Source organism: Alligator mississippiensis, chromosome 1 (genome assembly GCF_030867095.1).
Source record: "Alligator mississippiensis isolate rAllMis1 chromosome 1, rAllMis1, whole genome shotgun sequence".
In the NCBI taxonomy this organism is placed as follows: Eukaryota; Metazoa; Chordata; order Crocodylia; family Alligatoridae; genus Alligator; species Alligator mississippiensis.
Window position 1 is genome coordinate 16,021,362 of NC_081824.1, and position 24,740 is coordinate 16,046,101.

At 45.7% G+C, this 24,740-nt stretch overlaps 1 protein-coding gene across 10 annotated transcripts in view; it reads right to left on the minus strand.

Moving 5' to 3' along the window:
- The window catches only part of UBXN2A (UBX domain protein 2A), a 35,994-nt gene that overhangs the window by 7,626 nt on the left and 3,628 nt on the right, over window positions 1-24,740 (minus strand). For 5 of the 10 annotated variants that reach the window (XM_059729219.1, XM_059729222.1, XM_019481389.2 and 2 more), the window contains 5 exons: window positions 23,704-23,757; window positions 13,894-14,026; window positions 8,732-8,841; window positions 7,178-7,315; window positions 3,514-3,675 (listed from right to left, as the gene is read on the minus strand). In XM_059729219.1, coding sequence (XP_059585202.1) covers window positions 3,514-3,675; window positions 7,178-7,315; window positions 8,732-8,841; window positions 13,894-14,026; window positions 23,704-23,744 — 584 coding nt within the window. In that variant the 5' untranslated portion in view covers window positions 23,745-23,757. The remainder of the gene's footprint in view (window positions 1-3,513; window positions 3,676-7,177; window positions 7,316-8,731; window positions 8,842-13,893; window positions 14,027-23,703; window positions 23,758-24,740) is intronic. The other 5 variants (XM_019481412.2, XM_019481425.2, XM_019481399.2 and 2 more) reach the window with 1 other exon arrangement.

The window sequence follows — 24,740 nt, forward strand, 5'->3', positions numbered from 1 at the left end:
CAAAATTTGAGGTGGATGCAGCATCCTCCCAGCATTGCTAACGCCCGCTCCGAGCCCAGCACCTGCCAAGAAGAGCCCCATGTAGCCTTGGCTGCAGCCCGCCTTGCCCTGCCCCGCGCAGATCCGGGGGCACACGCCCACCCGCCCGCCCCCACCGCCCTCCTGGGGTGCAAGCAGCAGCAGGAGCTGCTTCCCCCCCTCTCCTCCTGAGCCATGGCTCTGCCCCCCTCTCCCCTGGCAGCGCCTGCCCTTACCCCCTCCCTCACTGTGAGGGTGCTGAACTGCCCTCCCACATGCTCCTGCCCTCCCCACTCCCGCCACATGGACTTACCAGCTGGAAGCAGCTGTATCAGAAATTGGATCGGTATCAGCCAATATGCCTCCTTAAATATTGGCCCCCAACATCTTTATTGGTGCACCCCTAATAAAAACAAAATACTGAAACAAATTGGATGTTGAATAAGATCTAAGACTGGTACTGTCATGTCCTACCAAATTTTCATGTGCTTTCTGCCACAAAGCAAAGTCAACCATCTCGTTAGAACTGATGACAAATAGCGAGTTCACAAAACTGCATTATTGTTATTGTTGTTGATATTATTTTTAACACAACCGTTTGTCAGTAATTATCTATTTGTGTTTGCTATACACACACACAATAGATGTCCAAGGGGGTCCACACCGCTATTGTAAATTGTCCACAAAGGAAAAATGTTGGGGGAGGAAATCACTGAACTAGTCCAACCCCTTGCTCAAAGCAGGACCATCTACAGCTATATCCTCCCAGCCAAGACTTTGTCTGTCTGAGTCTTAAAAATGTCTAAGGATAGAGATTACACAACCTCTCTGGATAGCCTGTTCCAGTGCTTTACTAACCTCCTAGTGAGAAAGTTTTTTCTAATATCTAACCCAAACTTCCCTTGCTGCAGCTGAAGACCATTGCTCCTACTTCTGTCATCTGCCAACACTGAGAACAGTCCAGCTCCATCCTCTTCAGGTAAAACTTCTGTGTTTACCCTGTACTAATACCATTTGAATTAACACCCCACACAGAATATTTTAGATGGTAGTCGGGGATGTAAATGGTTAAACAGTTATATTTATACCGTTTACCAATTACTATTAGTGACCTCCGGCAGGAACTGCCCTGGCCCCTTGTATCTTCACCATGTGCCTGGCACTGCATAGGCCCCAGGCTGCTGGTGGGAAGCTGTGTGTGGGGAGGAGGAGGCCGTCGCTGAGCCACTAGGGGACATTGCCCAGCTGCAGAGCTGTGGCATCCCCTTACCCCTGCAGGCAGGAGCCAGGGATGCAGACTTCTTCTGTGCCTGGATCCCACCACCACAGGGAGGGAGGTGCTGCACACACCCAGAGGGGTCAAGCAGGGTCTTACTGCTGCAGCGGTGAGACTCTTGGCCCCATGGCATGTCTGCCCAGCCCCCCTGCAATGGTGGGGTCCAGGCAGGGTGACAGGCTCCCTGTGCCTACTGCTACACTTGTGCTGCCACATTTATGCTGCCATGGCCTGGACCTAGAAGGCTCCTCTGCATTGCTGGCCAGACCCTCCCCAGCTTGTCCCCAGGGAAGGGGAGGTCCAATCTCAGTGAGGTGGCCTCTGCCAAGTGAGCTGTGTCCTTTGCCCTCCTGCCCATGGCACTGGGGCTGCGTGGGGCCTGACCCAACGCCGAGGCAAGGCTGAATACATGGCTTGCTTGGCCCAAGGAGGCACCAGGGCGGCTGAAGCAGGCAATGCCAGATCTGAGGGGTTGCCACCGGCCCCTTGCACTCACCCTCTGACCCAGCGCCACCTGCTCCAGCTGCCCAAGGTGCCTCCTTGGGCTGAACCAACCATGGGCTCAGCACCACCTCAGGACTGGACCAGGTCCTAGCACCACAGGTGGGAGAAGAAAGGATGCAGCACACCTGCTGGAGGCCACCCCATTGAGACCAGACCTCTCCTTCCCTTGGGAGCTGGGGAAGGGCCAGCTCAACAGTGCAGAAGAGCCTTCCAGGTCCAGGCCACAGCAGCATAAGCATGGTGGGAGGTGCAGGGAGCCCATCTCCCCGCCTGGGCCCTGTTGCTGTAGGGGGACCAGGCAGACTCACCAGCAGGAAGGCTCCCCGACCCCAGCACCACCCTCCCATGGTAGCAGGATCTGGGCATAGGAGAGGTCCACAGCTCCAGCCCCTGCCCGTGGGGGCAAGGGGAAGTAGCTGCTCCACACCTAGGCAACATCCCCTGCCAGGCACACAGTGAAGACATAAGGGGCCAGAGCTGTTTCTGCTGGAGGTCACTATACTAGGTATGTGCTATTGGTTAACTTTTAAACCAATATAATTAGAGGAGGTAAAAGGATCATTTAAAAACAATTTCTACATCCCTAACAGCAGTACTCAGAGAAGCAAACATATTAGCGGTATTCTTGTATGAAACATTTTACTCATGCTCTCAGGGTTGATACTAATTTCCTCTACATTGTAGGATACTGACCCAGGATATTTATCTTTCACATCTAAGCCACCACTTTGCTCAACACTGACTGCTGGAAGAAACAAGAAGCATTTTGTTCCCCACCTCCATCCTGAACCACTTAGCTGATGCAAGGGTAGGTAAGGTTTCCTCTATCTTCCCCCTCCACTTTCTGGCTGCTTTAAGGAGGCACGTTGCTCCCTGATACTCTACTTCTGCCACAGGCTCCATTTTGTGACCCCTCCTCTCCAGCAAACCATCTTAGCAGAAGAGTCAATCTGAACTGATAGCTGCTCACAGGGTAGAAATGGATTAAACGTTATTATTTTCAGTCTGCTGAAGCAGCAGTAACACTGGATCCCTCTAAGTCTGGAGTCATCAGGTTACTACCATTTTATACATGGAAGGTTAGTTTTGTATCATAAAAGCTACAGATACAATTTGTAAAATTACAATGAAATTAAAAGCTTAATCTAAAGTGTACGTACTTCAAATACCGGTAGCATACACCAGTATAGCTTTATTCTGATCCAGATCAGTGGATCTGCTCAAACCTAGTACCAGTTGTGCAGTCCAGCCTCTTCCTTACTTGCTAACAATGCTTAAGCCTAGCAACAAGCAATCAACTGCTTGTATTACATTATCTCATACAAACCTTTTGGAGGAAGTTTCCTGCATGACATTTATTTTTATGATGGCAGACAGTTTTAAAAGGCAGTAAGTCTGTACAAAAAGAGTCTTTACTGCTTCTAAAGGATTCTCACAATAAATAAGACACACCTCAGATACTTAACTACTGGAATTTCTGAAGCAAGCTAGAAGTTATACATCACTAAACTACTGTTCTACAGATCTTGATCCATAATTTGCTAGTCAATCCTATGCTCATTGGTACTGACACTGCACACTTGCACAAAAGGCCTGATCAATTTCCCCAACAGACTTGGAAGAAAATCATTTTATTTTCATATATGACACACATGTTTCTCCAGTTCCACTGAGATGTACTCACTTCTATGTTGGCAGAGCTGGGTTGATCTTACCTGTGAGAAACATTAAATTTTTGTACTATCCTTTCCCCATCTGCTAACCAGATCTGGACATTTGTGATGGGCTCTGAATCACTTAGTGGTACTGATGGAAGAGCTCTTTTCTGAATATCTCCATGATCATTTCTTCCTTTAGAAATTATTCTTGGAGTAGCACTGGAAGGAAGAACCAAACAAGGTTATCCATTTCACATAAAAATCATCAAGTTAGAACAGTCTTGAACTTACGTATTTAAAGAAGGTTCTAAATTGTGCCAGAGATTAATAACACCATATTCCTAGGCTTGCTGAACATACAGAGATTAAAGTTTTAGTAGTGGGATACAATGATTCTTAATATGCTACAAACAGGACACTGAGAGGTAGATTATCCCATTTTTGTTAATGGAAATATATTTTAAAAGTTCTTAAAGAGATGGAGAGAGATTTCAGGTGATCAAGGTCTTAAAAGGATTAAGAATAAATCCCCAAGAGAACTTGAGAATGCTTCATATGTCTATGCCTCCTTCCCCATTGGGAATGAAGCAAGATGTTTTCAGGAGTCTGAGTAAGGAATTTTTAAGCTAATGCTAATTTATATGCTTCTCATGTAACAGTCATCATCCAACTTAACATTCATGCTTAGTCTAATAAGAAAACAATTAAGTTAGTCTTGATTTGGTTCCCCAACATCCAATTTAAATTACAAGAAAACTGAGTGTCTGCAGATGCTCTCTCTTAGTTGTGAAATATTTGTTGATTTTTTTTTAAACACAACGCATTACCCAGCGCCAAAAGTATATATAAGGGAGTACAGAAAAGTGGTTGAATAAAAAGTCTCTAGAACATAAATTTAACAAGTGAGCCTATTATAATTATGTGGCCTGCCAGTGTAATTTCAAAAACTGAAGGTTAAATACAGCTTCCTCTCTATGCAAACTAACCCTTTTTTCCTGGCCATTAGGTAACTATGATACACAATACAAAATTCTAAATCGGAGATGTGCTACAACTTAGTGAAATACCTTAAGTTTTTTAAAGATGTGACAATACAAAACAATGTCTTAGGATTCCATCTGCACTTACTTATAATTTGTCTTCTGGAGAAAGTCTACTTAGAAGTCATATTTCACAGATTTCATAGACATTAGGGCTGGAAGTGACCTCGTAAGATCATCGGGTCCAGACCCCTGCCCATAGGGCAAGAAGTCAACTAGGGTCAAAGGAGCCCAGCAAGATAAATGTCCAAATGTTTCTTGAATGAGTCCAGAGCAGGTGCTTGCGCCACTTCTGGGGGGAGTTTGTTCCCATTGGACCTTGTCATCTCTTCGGGTACTTTGGTGAACAGACGTTTCCCCCAGGTCCTGATGTACACCCCTTATGTACTATAATTATAGGCTGCCACAAAGTCACCCCTGAGCCTGCGCTTCTCCAGGCTGAAAAGTCTCATAGCTCACAGCCTCTCTTCGTAAGGTCTTTTTTCCTGCCCTCTGATCATGCGCGTGGCTCTCCTCTGGACTCTTTCAAGCTTCTCCACTTCCTCCCCAAATTGCGGAGCCCAGAATTGGATGCCAAAGTCCTAGTCTATTTTCTGGAGAGACCCCAGGACTTATGCCAAAAACCATAATCACTAAATACAGAAATCCACTGACTAAATCTAAGAACATGACACAAAAGCCTTACCTAAACTCTTTAGCACAGAAGTTCCCCCAATAAAGATTCTGATGAACCTAATTTTGTTTCTGGGAATGAAGAAAAAGATTCCCTAAAACTTTTTAAAATTGATGCATAAAGACCTCTAGGGACTGAAAATTAAGGAAAAAGTTGTACTCTTATTTTCTGACTTAAAAGAAATTCCATTGTTCTAAAAGGCCTGTTAATCAAGTGAACATATGAAACTCTCTCAAAGATAAAGATCTTTTCATCTGCCCCTCAATGTGGACTAGAGTTTTTCATTAAATTTTCTAGTTTTCCCCAGTCTGATGGCAAAAGGCCTGACACAGTTTTACCTGATGAAGTTACAGAACAAATCTGAATGACAAGGAGTTAAGTCAATCTTTTTAGTTAATGTATTTCCAAGAAGAGCTTTAAGATATAGTTCTAAAACATAAGAGGAAACAGAACCAACATTTTCTACTGCAATCAAAACTATTAAATGCAGTGAAGCAGGTGTACATAATACAAAAGACCATAAGCATTAATTACATAGGCTAAAATTAATTAGGTCAGACTCAGAACTAAGTCTTATTTGGCTCTCACGCGTAACATAAGAAGAAAAAAAAAGACAAGGGGAATAAAACCTAGTGTTATTTGGACTATATCCAACAGATTAGAAAACACTTTGCTGCCTCTCCCTCAAACAACACTGCCATTGAAGTTACCATCAGATTGACCCAAACCAGGACTACAGGATTAGTCTTGTCACATGAGTCACTATTGGGGGCAAGAATTAGCTCAAGAGGAGAGCTGATAACAAATGTTGAGAATTACCAATGTTAGTAAGAAAAGCTGCAAGTCACAACTAGGTCATCTGGTAGGCAGAGAACCCAGCACTTCAGTAACTGAAATCATTACGGTGACAGAGCAGGAGCAACTAGTTTCTATCTACAAGATCAATCTTCTTAACCACGCAACAATTCATATATGGGGTTTAGTAGCTTGGTCAAGATTTAAAGATGTCATTAAATATATTTCCCACCCCACCTCTACTAAGAACAATGGGACAATTAAAGGGAAAAAACCCAAAAGTTTAATGAGCTATAAGTAATTTCATTGCTCTCATCAATTTTACTGGGATCAGTTATATAACTGAACACCAAACCTGCTAAATCAAGAGCCTCTTGCTCCTGTAGTCCCATTTTCTCTACATCAGTGTCATCCCCTCCAACCCCCTGCCCCCACTTCCTTTATGAACTGAACATAGTATCATAGTAGTATCATAGTAGCTAGGGTCAGGAGGGACCTGAACAGATCATCTAGCCTGACCCCTGCCGCAGGCAGGAATGAATGCTGGGTTCACAAGACCCCAGACAGGTGATCATCCAACCTCCTCCTGAATTTGCCCAAGGTAGGGGCGAGGACCACTTCCCTGGGAAGTTGGTTCCAGATTTTGGCCACCCTAACTGTAAAATATTGCCTTCTGATCTCTAACCTAAACCTATTCTCCATCAGCTCGTGACCACTGTTCCTTGTCACCCTAGGTGGTCCTGGGGAGAAAAGGGCTCTACCTATTTGCTGTTGATCTCCCCTGATGAGTTTGTAGGCAGCCACCAGGTCCCCCCACATCCTCCTCTTGCTGAAGATGAGCAGGTTCAGGTCCCTCAGTCTCTCCTCGTAGGGCCTGTCCTGCTGCCCTCTCACCAAGTGAGTGGCCCTCCTCTGAACCCTCTCCAGGCTGGCCACATCCCTCCTGAAGTGTGGCGCCCAGTACTGGACGTAGTACTCCAACTGCGGCCTGACCAGAGTCGCATAGATGGGGAGGATCACCTCTCTGGACCTTGCATACACTTTGTTTTGACACAGACGAGTCAGTGTTTCCACTGCATCAGTTACAACAAAGGTCTTTTATGGCAGGGTAAGAGCTTTAGGGAAAATGCTACTACAGGTATCATGCTGAAGTATGAAGACATGAGGCATTCCCAGTGCAGTTAGAAAGCATCCATTATAACAGACTACTTACCTTCCCAGTCGGTAACCATGTCCAGAAAATGGGTGAAATACTGGCTTCCTTGACATATACACCTCATCTTTCTTATCTTCTACTTTCACATCCACCTCCTCCTCATCAAAATTTTTTTGCAACTCAAAAGGCAACTCCCTTAAAAATCAAGAGTCAAGATTAAAATAAAATTATTGGTTTAATCTTAAAATTTAAACACATACACAACCCTGACTAATCTAGGTGAATTTATCCACCCAAAAGGTATTAGCGATATGTCAGTAACACCTATACAACATAATCTGTAAATCAAACTAATGAGTTGGGGACCCACTGCAGATTACTGAGTTGCAAATTAATTAGAAGTGAACAGTAAAAATCAGAGAAAGATACCACTACAGCATGACAGTTTTTTTGATAAAGGGATTATACCCATATTTTCATTGCAAAATTGTTTATTAAAGAGGAGACTGAAAATTGGCTCTGCTATAGCCTTTGCAAACATAATTTAAGGGTGTCTTTTAATAACCAAAATGTCACCAGTATCCAAACTCTTTAGTAGAATACACACTGATTGGATTGGGTCTGTACTCAAGTAGAGCAAGATCAGTTTCCTGGTTTAAAACCTCTTTGGCAAAAGGACTCAACTGTGTGATTGTGACAGTGCCTTTAGTGTCTGGTTTACAGAGAAACTATATGGTGCTGCCAAAACGGACAGCAATCATCTGAAAAATTGTCCCCCCATAAAAATGGTCATCCCTGTAACTATTTCACTTGGGGAACTGGGAGGAGTGGGGAGAAGAGGAGGAGAAGGGAGATGGAGGGAAGAATCTTTTCTTTAGGAGTGTGGGCCAATGCTCACACTAAATAGCTGGGAAAGAATGCTACTTTTATGGACAAGGTGCTCATTATAATTATGGTCAGGAGCAAATGCTGGTAAGTGCCATTCACAAAGAAAAATGTTTTCATTAATATGCTGTAAAATTAAGTACTATTAACCTAGTAAGATTTGACACAGCTTGAAAGGATGATTTATCATTTTAAATGCAATGGCTTAATGAGTTCATGCAGCTGTAAAAACAGTTACTTTTGTTTAGCTTTCACTCAAACGGAACATTTATATCACAGAAGTGACTGACAGAAAGGTTACCCAGCACTTGCTGAAGGAGGCATAGCAGCAGCTCCTCATGTGGCCTCAGACTCTTTCAGTGAGCAGAGAAGAACACACTTTAACTGTAGCTAAGGGTGCCCTCAATGCAATCTTTCTTTGGAGAGCATTTCAGCTGTAGCTACTACTAAGGCACTGTGCCTTCCTTATTATAACTTTAGGGTACAATCATCAAAATGGACTTTTAGTCCATCTCTGAGTGTATAACCATTTGCTCTAAAAGGCTACTCTGCCTATTAGACATGCCTTCCTACAGTGTGAATAGCTATTTTAATGACAACTGCAGCATAACTTCATATAGGTCTATTTTAAGGTACAAGCAAAGCAGCTGCTATACCAGTTCATATAGCATTATGAATTTAAGCAAAGCACAGTACAAAGCGTATTAACACCCAAAGCTCACTTGCCCTTTTTTAATTGAATCCAAGAACTGCTGGTTTGCCACATCTGTGTAGCTCCTGAGATTACCATCATTTACTGTGAATCCATTTTTCCATAGCTTAATAATGATGTCAGCCTGCAAAGTAAGAATAATGAATGTCATCTCTTCAACAATGAAGTAATGGGAAAACACAACTCAACATACTAACATTTCCTTATCATTTCAGGTCATCTACTCAAGAAACCAAAATTATGCTAGAAGAGGGCTTGGGTCAATTCCAGTAAACAGGACAGTAACAACATGGGACAAGTGACATTTTAAATTTCTAAATATCTTCTGTCATCAGAAATATGCTCGAGACAAACCTCTGAGCCCAAAACAATTGAAAAGCAGAGATGTCTATGTTAAACTGTTTACAAGAAGAATTTAAGACACAATCATCCTAATTACCGTCTTGCTCCTACCACTCCACATGATGGGTACCAGAGTTTTTCAACTGATCTCTTTGAAGTACTTGATGTGGAATCGAAAGCTCAACACCAGTGGAGGCCAACATTTTTGGAAGGCATGCCACAAGTTACCCTTGCACCTTGCTCAACTGCCACTCTGGTCCCCTTCCCCTGCCTGATCCGGTGCTTTACTTTCTATTTCCTGCCCTATATTCCTCTGCGTTGCCTGTCCTGATCTGTCACGTACGATACACCGAGGCTGCCCATGTCATCTATGGCATGCTGCCCACGTCTCCTAAGCCACCCCGGCTTTACACTATTCCTGAATCTCCTTTGTGAGTTTTAAAGGGCGCAGCTGAAGGATATAGGGTGCAGGACTAGGAACAGAGCTCAGAACGCTTGCTCCGTAATATACACTTAGGTCTGCTAGCTGTAAAGCATGTTCAGTATTTATGTTCTTCCAGAAAGGGATAGTGCAGTTGCTTGCCAAGTCCTATATATAAACAGGCAAGTAAATAGAAGGATTACTCAACAGTAACTGTAGTTTGAATTATACCACAAGCTATTCCAGACCCTGATCAATTTAAAGATATTTTGATGCTTGCACCCATATCACACAAATGTAGAAGGTATGTGTAGATGTAGTTCAGCTTACTTAACAGAGGCTCTTCCTAGAGCCCAATTGTCAGGAGAGGCTAAGCTACCCAAAATGCCGAAGGAAAAAACAGACCAGTGAATTAATCAGTTTAGACAGAAGTCAGACGACTTCAGATGGAGGTTTAGAATACAGATGTCATGTATTTATGCAAAACAGTCAGCCCCCAGGACCTGAATCTTCCCAACAGTCCTGGCAGATATCATAACATCCAGAAATACAAACTTTAGAGAATCTTGTGTACAACTCCAGTAGAGCAATTCAAGTGATTACACTACAATCCAGACATGCAAGTTTAGGGAGTTAAGATTCATATGTATTGTTATATAAGTGACCAATGGAGGGAGACTGGAGAGGTGAACATGGCTGGAGCTAAATGGATGCTTTTCAATCTCTTCTGCACTAGGAATCTTCAAGCCATTTCATCGTACGGGAACGGCAGGAGATTGTTCGTGTTTACAAGACTGCTAGATAAAGAAACCGTACTCTATCCCTGAAACTCTGAGTACCAGAACTAACATGTCCAGTTGAGAGTTAAATTAAACTAAAAAGTTTTATCCTGCCTACTCTGGAGAATTTATTAAGTAAGGGTATAAGACAGAACGTACATAAGCCTTTGACTCAAGACATTAAGTGTGTTAGGAAGCAGCTCCTCTAGTGAACTAGTTCAGAGGTTGGTAACCAACAATCCACAGAGTGAATCTGGCCTCCAGGGTCCACCCACACCGCAGCCAGGAGGTGGGTAGGAGCAGCTAGGACTGAGTGCCAGCTCACCTCAGACCCAAGCTGGGCTGCTCTGACCCACCGCCTAAAAACATTGCCGACTGACTGCTGACCTAGTTTATATTACCCTGCAGACTGTGGAGATGCACGCAAAAATTTAAGATCAGATGATAAATGAAAGGAGTAAGTTTACATAATCTAGAAGATATTTAAAACATCTCCAAAACATGTCTGAATATTTTAGGTATACTTAAACTATCAAACTTTTAGATTTTTCACTATCAAGTGAAACCTTTCCAACTTCAACAGGACTAGAAGAATTTGGCCCCAAGTCTAATAATATAACCAGGTTTCCACGAAGGTAGTTAATCCTCCAAATCTGAGTACTGGAATTACATGGTCTCAATTTGGGCAGTTGTCCAAACACACAAAATATTAAGTGCAGAATCAACTTCTAGCTGAAAACTGATGTGAACATGTATTAGGTTTTGCATGAAGTTAGAAGCGCCCACCACTTATGTCCTTTGCAAAGGCTGGCTTGTTATATAAACAAATATTTTAAAAGCCGAGTAAGGAGCAGCTTCTGTTACCGATTAGCTCTGTGTATAAGCAACGTATGCGCTGTACCTGAAGAGAATAAGAGCACTTAGTCTGACTGGACTCCTTCAAAAGGATTTTACACGTCCAGGTACCAATTCAGACTGAGAATTTCACAACTCAAGAAAATCATGGTACAGTGAGCTGGAGTGTAGACTTGCAATATTGAATTGTTACAGTGCTATAAATTCACACTACGTCTTACTGCATACAGGTTTTCCCCTATAGACAAGCACCAAACATTTACTACTCAAGTTCTTTAAGAATGGCATCTCTGATCTCCCTTCCTCCAAGTTTCTCCTTAGAATTCACTGGAACAGGGCAAGGCTGCTATGGATCAGCTTCAACTCTTCCTGTACACACTCTCGCATACCCCAAAAAGCAGCTGAAGAGTGGTAAGAGTGGGGCGGGCAAAATACAGCCCATGGGACAGATCCAGCCCACCAAGCCATTCTATCCAGTCCAGGGTGGGGGGCCTAAAAAATTTAGAAAATTAATTATCTGCACATGACTGCTCGTCAAAGATGATGAGGTGCCAGCAGCAGCAGCACCCAGGAGAGGCCAGCGACAGGACCCAGCGGCTGAGCAGCAAAGCCTGCCCGGCACTGCCCCCCATCGCCCAACAGAAAGCCTCTGCAGCTTCTGGCCTGGCAACACTTTGGCTGTTCTCTGCCCTCCCTTCATCTGAGTGGAAATTCAGATAAAATCAGACAGAGGAAGGGGGTGGAAACCGCCACAATCAGCCCATGCCAAGCTGGGCTGGTACCATGCTGCACCGTGTGGTCCCAGCCATGCAGCTGGGAACCACGTGGTGCTGGCTGGGGTGGGCTGGAATGGTGACCATGCAGGAGGCAAAGCAGGGAAGTGGCGGGGGAGTGGCGGCAACATGCAGGAGCATGGAGCCCATGCCAGTGCCCCAGGCCCAGCAGGGACCCAGGACGGGATGGCAGGAGCATGGAACCTGAGCGTGGGGTCTGCCTGGCTGCATCACGCAAGGCTCACGTGCAGTCCACAAGCTGCACACAATGGAGCCAGCAGCCTAGCCCCGCTCACTGCTATGCACAGGTCATGGGGAATAGCGGGGAGCTCAGCACTGTGGAGCTGGGCCGGCTCCACCCCTCTCCTTGTCACCCCAGCTGAGCCCCATGACCTGCACTGCCAGCTTCATCGCACAGGGGTTGGTGGGGCTGGCCCTGCTTGCTGCCACCACAGGCAGCTCCAGGGACTCGCACACTCCAAGGACTCTGAGGACCCCCTACACACACACACACACGCTCCACCCACCGTACTCCACACCCTCCCACATACCCACACCCGACACACTCCCCCCATACATCACCTTACCTCCACCAACACACAAAATACAAGAGTAGGACTGTATTTTAAGCTATTATGCAATTGCTTTTAGACACACTATGCAAGCACACATAAAATCGGGACAAATATATTTTTAAATAAAATTAAAAGAAGTTATAGCAGTTGTTTTATTTTTAAGTATATGCTTTTTTTTCGGTTTCAAGAGGGAAGCACCCTCCCTCTCAAAAGGAGCACTTCCGGGACAAGGGGAGGGTCTTCCGGTGGCAAAGGTCAGGGGTTAGAGTTGGGACTTCTGGTCCCAAGATAGCAAGCAAGGGTGAGGCACCCATCAAGGGGCAGGGCTACCCTTGCGGCCCTCAACAACTCACCTAAAACTCATTAAGCGGCTGAAATAATTGCCTGCTCCTGGGTAAGACCCTACTCCCATCATGGTAATTTGTTCATATGCCACTAGCCCCTATTCTGCAAGACCTTTATTCCTGACCCATCCCAATCTCCAGCAAGTGATAAAAACAGGGTCACGAGACAACAAGGCTCTTAGAGCCAGACTGGTGTCAAGCATCCTACTGTGCATTTCCTTAGTCATATAGGCCTTGTCTACACACAGAAGTTGTGCACATTTAAATGAGTTTAGACATTAGATTAGCTGAACTGAAGTAAATCCTTCACGTGAGTACACATCATTTAATTTGACTGTCCTGTACTGCCATAACTTAGATTGCTTCTTAAATCAGCGTCCAAAACATTTAAGTGGCTGAAACAGTATCAATTTAGTTTTGTTTTGAATCACTAACTATATCATAACTGCAACTATTATTAAATGAATACTCTGATTTTAAAAGTAGTAAGATTTCTGTGCTATTCTCATCAAGATTGTTGTGTTCTGTCAGCTAATGTACTGAGTTTATCTTATGTCCCAATTACATATAATTTGGGACAGAAAGACATTATAGCACTAAGACTTGACTCGATTATTCGAGTGTGCTAGAGTGTGGCAATTACCACGATCCAGGAGACTCCAGCATCACATGTATCAAAGTTCCCACACTGAAAAATGGCGATGGGGACGCTTTAACTTAAGTTCTTTGAACGAGCTTAAGTTAAAGTACACCCGCTGCCATTTTTCAGTGCGGGGACGCTGATACACATGATGCCCAATTAGAGCAGCTCTCGGAGGCACTCTAATTAAAGTCCCACCCCTCAGAGCACATCTATAAATGCCCTATGGGACTAATGAAAACACCAGTAATTACTCTTTCATGCCCACAATGAAGATATGCGAATGTACAAGCAGGGGCACAGATGTTAGTCTCCTTTCCCCAGGTATCTGCAGGTAGTAGCCTGTTTGGCTTTTTGCAGCTCATAGCCAGGACAGAGCACCTGGCTTCACTTAAACCAATGCTTTGGCAAACGAATTCAAGTACAGTCATTTTCCCTATCACTTACCTGTTTGTTCACTTTGGCCGGTGGCATGCATATAGCTCCTATCTTCCGAGCTTCTTCAAAAAGGTTATCGACAAAACATTTATGGCTCTGTTCTGTACCATTAAGCTGATCCTCGGCTCCTTGCTTACACATCCTGCATAATAAAAAGAAATCAGAAAGTCTCACTTAAGCTAGAGGTGCACTGATAAAGATTTTCTTGGCCAATACCAATAGCCAACTATTCACCAGGCATATCAGCTTCACTGATCTGATAACAAATGATACTGATCCAATAACAAATTTACAGGACAGCAGCCAGGCAGCATGGAGAGCAACACCCTGCATTTAAATCTTTGGAGGGGAAGGGGCAGGCCAAGGACCCCATGGTGAGAGAGGGAGAGGGGCAGGGGCTGGGGCCATAGGTGCTGCTCAGCCAGGGTGGTGAATGGGACTCCAGGGAGGGGATTGAGACAGAGCCGTGGGCATCCTGGCACTTAAAAATGATCGCAGAGGTGCTTGAACTAAAGCTCATCAAACGAGCTTCTGTTCAAGCGCTGCCACTACTTTTAAGCATGGGGAAGCTTCTAACTAGAGCCAAATGGGGTGAGGGCAGATGTGGGCTGCCCACTGCACGCTTGGGGCTCTCCGCCCTGCTGCCTTTGCCCTGGGAGCCGCACACTGGCTGTGCATCCCCTGCCCATCCAGCAGCAAGTTGTGCCTCCCACCGCTGGACAGGCAGGGGATGCACATCCAGCACGCGGATCCTGGGGCAAGGGCAACAAAGACCCCAAGTCCGCAGGAGGCAGCCTGTATCTGCCCTCGCCCTGTACACAAATCTGGAGGAGTCACATGTCCCCCATACCTCCTCTGGAGGTATGTGCAGCAGCAGGGAACCACCCCCCACCCCATGGACAACCCACCTGCAGCTCTGTCCCACTCCTCGCCCCAGCCCTGGGTCCCACTCACTGCCCTGGCTGAACAGCACCCCCAGGCCCTGCCCCATGCCCTCCCTCACTCACCGTGGTGGCCTTGATCTACCCAGCCACCCATGCCCCTTCCCCTCCATGGACTTACCTGCAGGGCACTGCTTTCCACACTGCCCGGTTGCATTCTTGGCCACATGCATACTGTCGCTGCATGCACGTGTGGCATCTGGGGCCCTGGCCAGAAGGCACATTATATTTATCAGTACGTTATCAGCTACACTAGCCAAAAAAAGCTGATAGCCCACAACGTTAATTTTCCTTTTTTTGGTGCTGATCCGATATGACATTGATATATCGGTGCATCTCTAACTTAAGCTTATATGTTATGTGTCCTTTAGTTAGCCAGGTCCAAGAAGTCTGCTTCTCCACTACCCCCAGTTTGCACAGTAATTTGCTACAAAACTAGTCTGAACTTTGAAACATTCCTTATTCATTAAAATATTCTTTTCACAAAGCAACTCAGGCTCTAGGAGACTCCAGCGATACATGACTTGTGAAGTGTACATAAGAGTAAAAAAGCATTCCATTCATCTGTACCAAAACTTCTAAAAGTTGACTATCAAATACATCAGGCAGCCTGCTGTCATCCCGTTAGAGTAAACTACTAGACAATTCACAATTTCCATTCAAATGTCCTGCTAACCTATTTTCTGCTCTCTATTGTGCTGGATTTAATTAAGCCACCCCTGAAATAGTGAATGGAGAATGGTGGGTTTTTTGGCTTTTTAAAGACAAGCTGGAAAAAGCTATTCACAAAGATGCTTCCACATCATTTAGGTTTTCTGCACTCACATATCCCTGTCATACACTATAAGAGTTGTTAATGAGCTGGATAAACCTAGGGACAGCTCACTTAGTACTACCCTAGCATACTGAAAGCATGCAACAGAAGGTTTCAACATCATGGCATTAGAACAGCGGATCTCAATCTTTTAAAACTCAAGGCATCCCTCAGAAAATGCCAGCTCTTAGCTCTCATTTCTTGACTATACAGTGCCCATCTTTAAGAAAGGGAAGTAAGAGGATCCAGAACTACAGACTGGTCAGCCTCACATCAGCTCCTGGTGAAATCATGGAGCAGGTCCTCAAGGAATTCATTTCTAAGCACTTGGAGGAGGTGGTAATCACCAAGGGCAAATCATGACTGATCAACTTGATTGTCTGACTGGCTTGTATGTATGTGGGAAGAACAGTGGATATGCTATACCTTGACTTTAGCAAGGCTTTTGACACAGTCTCCCACAATATTCTTGCAAGCAAGCTAAGAAAGTACAGGTTGGATGAATGGACTAGAAGGTTGACAGAAAACTGGCTGATTCGTTGGGCTCAGAGGGTAATAGTCAATGGCTTGGTGTCTAGTTGGCAACCACTATCAAGCGGATTGCCTCAGGAGTCAGTTCTGAGGCCAGTTTTGTTTCAAGTCTTCATCAACAACCAGGAAAATGGGATGGAGCAAGTTTGCAGATGACACCAAGCTAGGAGGAATAGTAGATATGCTGGAGGGTAGGGCTAGGATGCAGATAAACTTCAACAAATTGGAGGATTGGACCAAAAGAAATCTCATGAGGTTCAGTAAGGACACGTGCAAAGTCCTACACTTTGGACAGAACCATCCCATGCACCAGTATAGGCTGGGGACCCAAGCTAGACTTATTAGTCTGAAAAAGAGAAGACCAAGAGGGGATTAAATAACAGCCTTCAACTACCTGAAGGGTGGTTACAGAGAAGATGGAGATAGACTGTTCTCAGTGGCAGCAGATGACAGAACAAAGAGCAATGGTGTCAGATTGCAGCAAAGGAGGTTTAGGTTAGATATTAGGAAAAACTCACTAGGAGGGCAGTAAAACACTGGAACAGGTTCCAACAGCCAGAGAGGCTGTGGAGGTTGTTAAGACCTGGCTAGATAAAAGCCCTGGCTGGTATGATATAGGTAGGGATGGTCCTGCTTCGAGCAGGGGGCTGGATTAGATGACCTCCTGAAGTTCTTTCCATCCCTAATTTTCTATGATTCTATGGAAAAACAGTAGATCAATTCTTGTTAGGAAAAAAAAAAAAATCAGAAAGTCAAGAACAGGTTACAATGTTGTTGACACCTTGGATTCCTAACTGAAAACCCTTGGTATACTTTATGAATCATATTGGTGTTTACATGCCTAACAGTGCTAATTTGCATAGCACCCTTAAAAGGATCTAGCAATACCTTGGTTGAGAATCACTGCTTTAGAGGGAAGATCCACTTGTGGATCAGAAATTGGCTTAAGGACAGAAAACAGAGTGGGTATAAATGACTGGTTATCAGAATGCAAAGACATAAACAGTAGGGGGATCCTCCCTGCTTCCTCCACCAGGGACAGAATCAGAGAAAACTAGTAGAGGTGCACTGATACATCAGTCCCATATCATATCAGCACCAATAAAACGAAAATTGACATGATTGGCAATCAGCCTTTTTTGACTGATGTGGCCGATGATGTCACCAATAAATGCCATGTGCACGCGCACAGCTGCAGTACAGCCTGGCTGGTAAGTCTGTTGTGGGGGAGAAGGCATGGGGGGAGGGAAGGGACATGGGGGTGCAGGTCAAGGCCCCCACGGTGAGGGAGGGAGTGGGGCCGGCACAGGGGCAGGTACTGTATAAACGGGGTGGAACGTGGGATGGAGGCACGGCCCCTACGTCTGCCCATACCTTCTCCCTGACAAGACTTACCAGCTAGACACTGCTCTCCATGCTGCATAATCAGTAATTGGACTGGCATCGGCTGATATGACTTGCTAAAAATCAGCCATTTGTATTAGCCAAAAAAATCTCTATTGGTGCACACCTGAAAACTAGGGTTGGAAGGCCCTAAGGAGATCATCTAGTCCAACTCTTTGCTCAAAGCAGGACCATCCCCAACTAGATCAGGATCTGTGCTGGGATCATTGATGTTTAACATATTCATAAGTAATCTAAATGAGGGGAATGGAGGGGCATGAAGGTCAATAATTGACAACATTATTCAAAAACCAAAGTGAACTGTGAAGAGCTACACAAGGATCTTGAAAAACTGAGCAAACAGGCAAAAAAACAACAGATGACATTTAATGTTAAATATTCAATGTGAACAGTTGGCCAAAAAACATCAGTTCAATTCTCAGCAGCAGCTGAAAAGGCAAATAAGAGGTTAGAAATTATAAGAAAGGAAATTGCAAATGAAAGAGGAAGTATCATTATGCCCCTTTATAAATCTACTATACATGCACACCTCAAATACTGCATTCAGCTTTGGTCCCTCCCCACCTGAAAAAGGTTATAGAACTATGAAAGGTACAACAGAAGGGCAACAAGGACCAGTGGTACAGAGGGGCTTCCACATGAGGAAAGATTAAATAAGCTAGGACTTGTCATCTTAGCGAAAAAAAGATGACAGGGAGCAGGAACAAGATAAAGGTTAACAAAACAATAAACACATCTTAACTTTCTCTGCACCATTTATTATCTCCCACAATACTAGAAGATATAAAATTAAACTATTGCCTAGTAGGTTTTAAAATAACAAAAAGGAAGTTCTTCTTCACACTGCGAGTAATTAAACTTGAGAAACGCACAACCACAAAATGTCGTGGAGGCTGGCAGCTTAACCCAGTACAAAAGGGGACTGGACTTCTTATGGAGGAAAGGCCTCCATAGGTATGTGGGCTCTGTATCAGAGCTTCCTAAACCCTGACATTCTTGAACCTACACAGGAAGATTCTGGATATGTCCTTTTTACCCTCCCTTTCAACATCCGCTCTGTAAGACAGGTCAATCAATCCAAGCACAGTATCAAGTGGGCAGATACAAACCTGATGACTTTCAATACCGACAAATGTAAGGTACTCCACCTTGGGGGAAAAAACCTGCAGCATGCTTATAGGCTAGGCAGTGCTACGCTTGCTAGCACCATGGCTGAAAGAGACTTGGGTGTCATGACTGACCACAAGATGAACATAAGCCACCAATGCAATGTCGCAGCTGGTAAAGCAAACCAAACTCTGGCTTGCATCCATAGATGCATCTCAAGTAAATCTCAGGATGTCATCCTCCTGCTGTACTCGACCTTGGTGAGGCTGCAGCTGGAGTACTGCATTCAATTCCGGGCTCTACAATTCAGGAAGGATGTGGAGAAGCTCGATAGAGTCTAGAGGAGAGCCACATGCATGATCAGAGGGCAGGAGAATAAGCCTTATGAAGAGAGGCTGAGAGCCATGGGAGTCATAGTTTCATAGATGTTAGGGTCAGAAGGGACCTATTAGATCATCAAGTCCGATCCTCTGCCCTGGGCAGGAATGAGTGCTGGGGTCAGATGACCCCAGACAGGTGTATGTCCAATCTCCTTTTAAATACCTCCTAGGAAGGGGACAGCACCACCTCCCTTGGAATCTTATTCCATATTTTGGCAACCCTCACTGTGAAGAATTTTTTCCTGATGTCCAATCTGAATTTGCTCTCTTCCAGTTTGTGGCCATTATTTCTAGTTACCTCAACAGGCACCCTGGTAAACACTATATCCCCTATTTATTGCTGTCCCCCGCAATGAGTTTGTAGGTAGTAGGAGTCTTCAGCCTGGAAAAGCACAGGCTCATGGGAGATCTGGTGGCAGCCTATAAGTAGACTGGGGTGTGCATCAGGATCTGAGGCAGCGCGGGCAATTATTTCGGGCAGAGGGCCGCTTACTGAGTTTTGGCAAGCCATCAAGGGCCGCATGACAGGCAGCCATGTCATATTAATAAATATTAATTTTCTAAATTTTTAGGGGCCCTGTGGGCTGGATAGAATGGCCTGGTGGGCCGCATTCAGCCCGCAAGCCGCATTTTGCCCATCCCTGATCTGGGGGAACATCTGTTCACCAGAACGCCCCATGGGATGACAAGGACCAATGGTCACAAACTCCTCCAAGACCATTTTAGGCTGAACATAAGGAAAAACTTCTTTACTGTCTGAGCCCCCAAGGCCTGGAATAGGCTCCCTCCAGAGGTGGTGCAAGCACTTACTCTGGACTCCTTTAAGAAGTGTTTGGACGCTTATCCTGCTGGGATCCTTTGATCCTAGCTGACTTCCTGCCCTTGGGGTAGGGGGCTGGATTCAATGATTTCCCAAGGTCCCTTCCAGTCCTAGTATCTATGAAATCCGTGAAATCCTAGAAACTGATTCAGTAAATGGCAGTTCTTATGTTCCTATATTCTGAAGACAAGCCAAGTATAATAAAAGCCTAGAGAAAAACCTTACTACCAAGGATAATTTCTACACATGCTATGTATAAAGAGCATATAGAAGAGGGACCTCTTCACTATGTTACCTTTTTATTGATCAGAGTGAGCAAACATATCATGATGGTCTGATTACATCTTAGTTTAGGTCAGGGGTGGACAAAATACAGGCCACAAACAGCTCCTGGCCCACCAGGCCATTCTATCCAGCCCGTGCCCCCCCCCCCCCCAAAAAATTTAGAAAATAAATATTTACCTGTCCCTGGCTGCCTGTCAAAGATGACAGGAAGCAGGGGCAGTAAGACCTAGGGGAAGCCACAGCAGGATCCTGCAACAGCAAAGCCAGCCCAGCCCCGGCCCACCAGCTGTAAGCCCCTGTCTAGCAGAGGCTTCTGGCCTGGGACGCTGGGCTGTTTGCACCTCCCTGTGACAGAGCGGGAAGGTTGGGGGGGCAGGAGAGGACCACAGGCAATTGCCTCAGTCCTCAGGGCTGTGTCAGCTGCTGCCGAGTTCTGTGGTCAGGCCATGCAACCGAAAGCCACGTGGTGCAGAGCAGCTGGCGGATGGACAGGAAAGTAGGAAAAGCGGGGGCAGCAGCAGGGGCGAGTGGAAGCAAGCAAGTATGTGGGAACATGGGGCCCATGCTGGTGTCCGGTGGGACCCAGAGCAGGGTGGCAGGAACGCAGGGTGCGGGCTGGCAGGGGTCTGTGGAGCTGGGCTGGGCTGCACCAACAGGGAAAGCAGGGAGTTGGCCTGGCTCCATAGAGCTCCTGCTGGTTGGGATGCCGCGTTCCTGCCGCCCTGCTCTGGGCCCCACTGGTGCTGGCCCTGGGACACTGGTGCGGTCCCTATGCTCCCATCCAGCTGTCACCAACTCCTGTGTACCCACTCACTACCAGTGCTCCCCACCCAGCCCCGTGCTACAGGCAGGGACCAGTGTGTGCAGCCCTGACCTCGCGCACCCCGTGCTCACCCCTCTGGGCTAAGCAGTGGCAGCGTGGGACAAACTGCTGCTCAGTGTGGGAGGGAAAGCAGCCCCTCCCCCTTCCATTGCCGGCACCTCCTGGTGCAGGAGCTGCCCTACAGCTCCACTGCGTCACCGCCATTTCTGGGCTGCCCCATGGGGCAGCGGTGGCAGAGCAGACACAGGGCAGCCCTGCGCAGGCTCCAAGTGGCTGCACCAGGAAGCGCTGGCAGTGGGAGGGGGAGAGACCGCTTTCCTCCCCGCTGCTGAGCAGCAGTTTGTCCCACGCTGCTACTGCTGAGCCTGGGCCCCACGCTGGCTCCGGGTTCGCCCGCTGGGGCTAAGCAGAAGCAGAAGCTGGGCAGAAACTGCTGCTCAGCATGGGGAAAGCGGCCCTTCCCCTTTGCCGCTTCCAGCAGTTTTTGCTGCTGCCCCCCCAGAGCCCACAACATGCTAGGCTGCGATACGGATCCTTCACCGTCGCGTATAGGCTGCCCAGTGCAGCAGCAGTGACAGTGCAGAGTAGCTGCAGGGCAGCTCACAAGTGGCGAATAAGCCACACCGCAGAATAGTGTGGCATGGGCTCTGGGTGGCCGCAGCAAAAACTGCCTGGCAGCGGTGAAGGGGAGGGGCTGCTTTCCCTGTGGCGAGCAGCAGTATCTGCCCAGCTGCTGCTGCCGCTGCTCAGCCCTGACGGGCGAGCCCAGAGAAAGCACGGGGTGCGCAGGGTCACAGATGCACGCGCTGGTCCTTGCCGCTACCACTACATGCAGCCCGGTGGTGCACAGCGGCACGCTGTGGCTGCGCACTGTCAGTGATCATGAGGAGACACTTCAGGGCACTCAGGCTCTGGGCTGTTGTGGGGCAGGTGCTGACCAGCTCAGGGGTGTGCGTGTGGGGGCTCCCATGCACACCACATATCCTCTCAAACCCTTCCTGCAAACCCCTTAACCACACCCTCCCCACACGCAATCATACACCCCACAAATACTGTACCCACACACATCCCCACAAACTCCCCATACCCAGCCACCCACAGCTACTCACAAACCCCACACCCACCCACCCATACCCCCAACACCCCTGCACACACTATACAAGGATAAGACTGCATTTTGAGCTATTATGCCATCACTTCTACATATACAGCACAAACACACACAAATCAGGACAAAAAATTTGTTTTTTACATTAAAATTAAAATATCTTATTATGGGTGTTTGATTTTTAGTATGTAATTTGGGCTTTTTTCCCCTTTCCAAGATGATAAACCCTCTTCTCCAAAGGAGTACTTCCAGGGGCAAGAGGATAAACTTCCAGGGGCAAGGGGATGGACTTCCAGGGGCAAAAGTCCAAGATTAGGAGTGGGACTTCAGGCCCCAAGACAGCGGCCAGGGGGTGGGGCACCTGTCAAGGGGCGGGGCTACCCATGCAGCCCTCGACAGCTTGCCAAAACTCGGTAAGTGGCCCTCCACCCAAAATAATTACCTGCCCCTGGTTTAGGCTCTCACACGGTACAATGATTATGCAGCATTTGATAATTTGATCCTTTCCTGTGCATCTCTGCTGAGTTGAATACAATTCTCTCAGCAAGAGGCATTTCAAGCAGCTCAAATGACCCCAATCTTTTGGAGTGAGGAGGAAAGGAAAATCAGTTTTTATATAACTCTTCATGTTTGAGCAAAACATTCAAGAAAACAGTCCAAGAGGTAATTAGGTCTCTTTGTATCAATAAGTATCTTCATACATACTGCTAAAACTTGGCATCAATAAGTATATAAAAAGTTACTTAGTGCAGATATAAGATCAATGTCTTTAAACATCACAAAAGAACATACTGACAGAGAGAAGGAAAAAATATTATAATCAGACTCTTTTCCCATTTTCAGCACAACCTAACAAATATTTTTCTTAAGGCTAATCAAAGAGAATCTAATGTATGAATTTAGGCATTTATTATGCTTTACCTTGAAAGTTAAAATGTTTTATAGGCAAAATAAATAGGATCTCTTCATGTATAACAACAGTCTCCAAAAGATCAAAACAGAAAAACAGGCCTATGCATTTACTTGTAAGCAGAAATCTTTGAGCAGGCACTTGGAAGTCTTCTACTTTGGGAATTTAAGGTTGCAATTATAGGAAGAAGGAAAAAAAGCATTCTACAAACCCAGTTTGCCACTTTTGCAAAACCAAGCATATGTGGAGCAGATGGATAAAGAAAACAGATCTCCAGTGCAGAGTCCTTTTATTCTTCAATCGTAAAAGTCCTTCACCGCTTTATCAGACAAGCAGAACAACTCAAGAGATGCGGGACATGAGATGAAAGGAGCAGAAACACTTGCTTTAGCCAACCAGTTAGTAAAGGCAGCTGCATCCTTTAAGAGGAGATCAGAAACAAGCAGAGAGACATGCCTGGTATGGTTTCAATTCATTTCAGCTCTCAGTCTGGGATGCAGGATCCAAAGGAAGCATGCATAATGGCAGCCTGTAAATCAATGTGATTTTTTAAAAAGGTAATTCTTTGCCAGCTTTATAAGTATCAGTAGTGGTGGGAGGGGGGTTGGCTTTTTTAAAAGGAAATAAGGCAAAAGGCAGGGCAGAACCACACAAGCAATCAAAAGAGCAGGAGAAAAAAAGAACTAGAGCACCTACCACTCTTCGCTTAAAGTTTCGATATTGTCTACTTCTTTCATTCTGATGCTTTGCCTAATTATGGAAAAAAGATTTGTAAGAAATAGGCAAAACCCTTGACCCACTTGGCACTTTTGAAGCCGAGTTGTTTACATTTTCTGCATCCTTTAAGAGTTGTTCTGTGTTGACAGTTCACTTACACAGGAATCTACAAAAACTGCTCAAGTCTCCAGATGGCTCTTTGTTTTCCTGCGGCTTCTAATGTGATGACGCATACAATGTGTACCATTTTCAGCCTCACACATTAAAAGAAAGACAACTGTGATTTTTTGAAACACCCCACCCCCCCCCCAGCTCTCCCCCAAGAATTCAAAAGCTTCATCGTTCTTTTGAAAGCACAGAAAAAAAATCTATCACTGCCATTTTCATGGATTTGGTTTACATTCTTAGCTTCAGACTCTGGCAGCAGCACTTATCAGATGGTAGTAGAACTGCAATGCCAGTGCAGGCATCCTTTGTAATAGCTCATTGCCAGCCCCGACCTTCACTTTGACAGTGCATAATCCAAAGATGCAGCATCCTTCTAAGTCCTCCCCCAAGGTTCCTCCACTCTCCAAATGGTGCAGTGCCCCTGAAACTGGATATAGCAACTCATGATTCTTGTTCAAATAGGACTAGAGAAAAAAAATCCTGGATTTTCAAGTGCTAAACATACTACAGGATTAGTCTGCTGAGTCAATGGGGCTGAAAAGTGCTATACTGATCCTGTTGTGCTCTCTCCTGAGCTCTGCAGGGAATTATTTTAAGCCACAAAAACTACATAAAAAGCACTGAAGACCTGACAAGGGCAGAAGAACTCCGACTTGGCACTTTATTTAAGGGTCTAAATCCTGCCAAGTGCTAGGCACCACCTTTATCGAAGCTGCTCAGCAATTTGCAGCAGTCTCCAAATTGCCTCACTATGCATAGGTATTGGAGCAAGCAAAATAGGTAACAGTACCCAGACCACTTCCAAAATAGCTAGACAAAAACCAATGAGACCTAAACTTCTTTTTCCT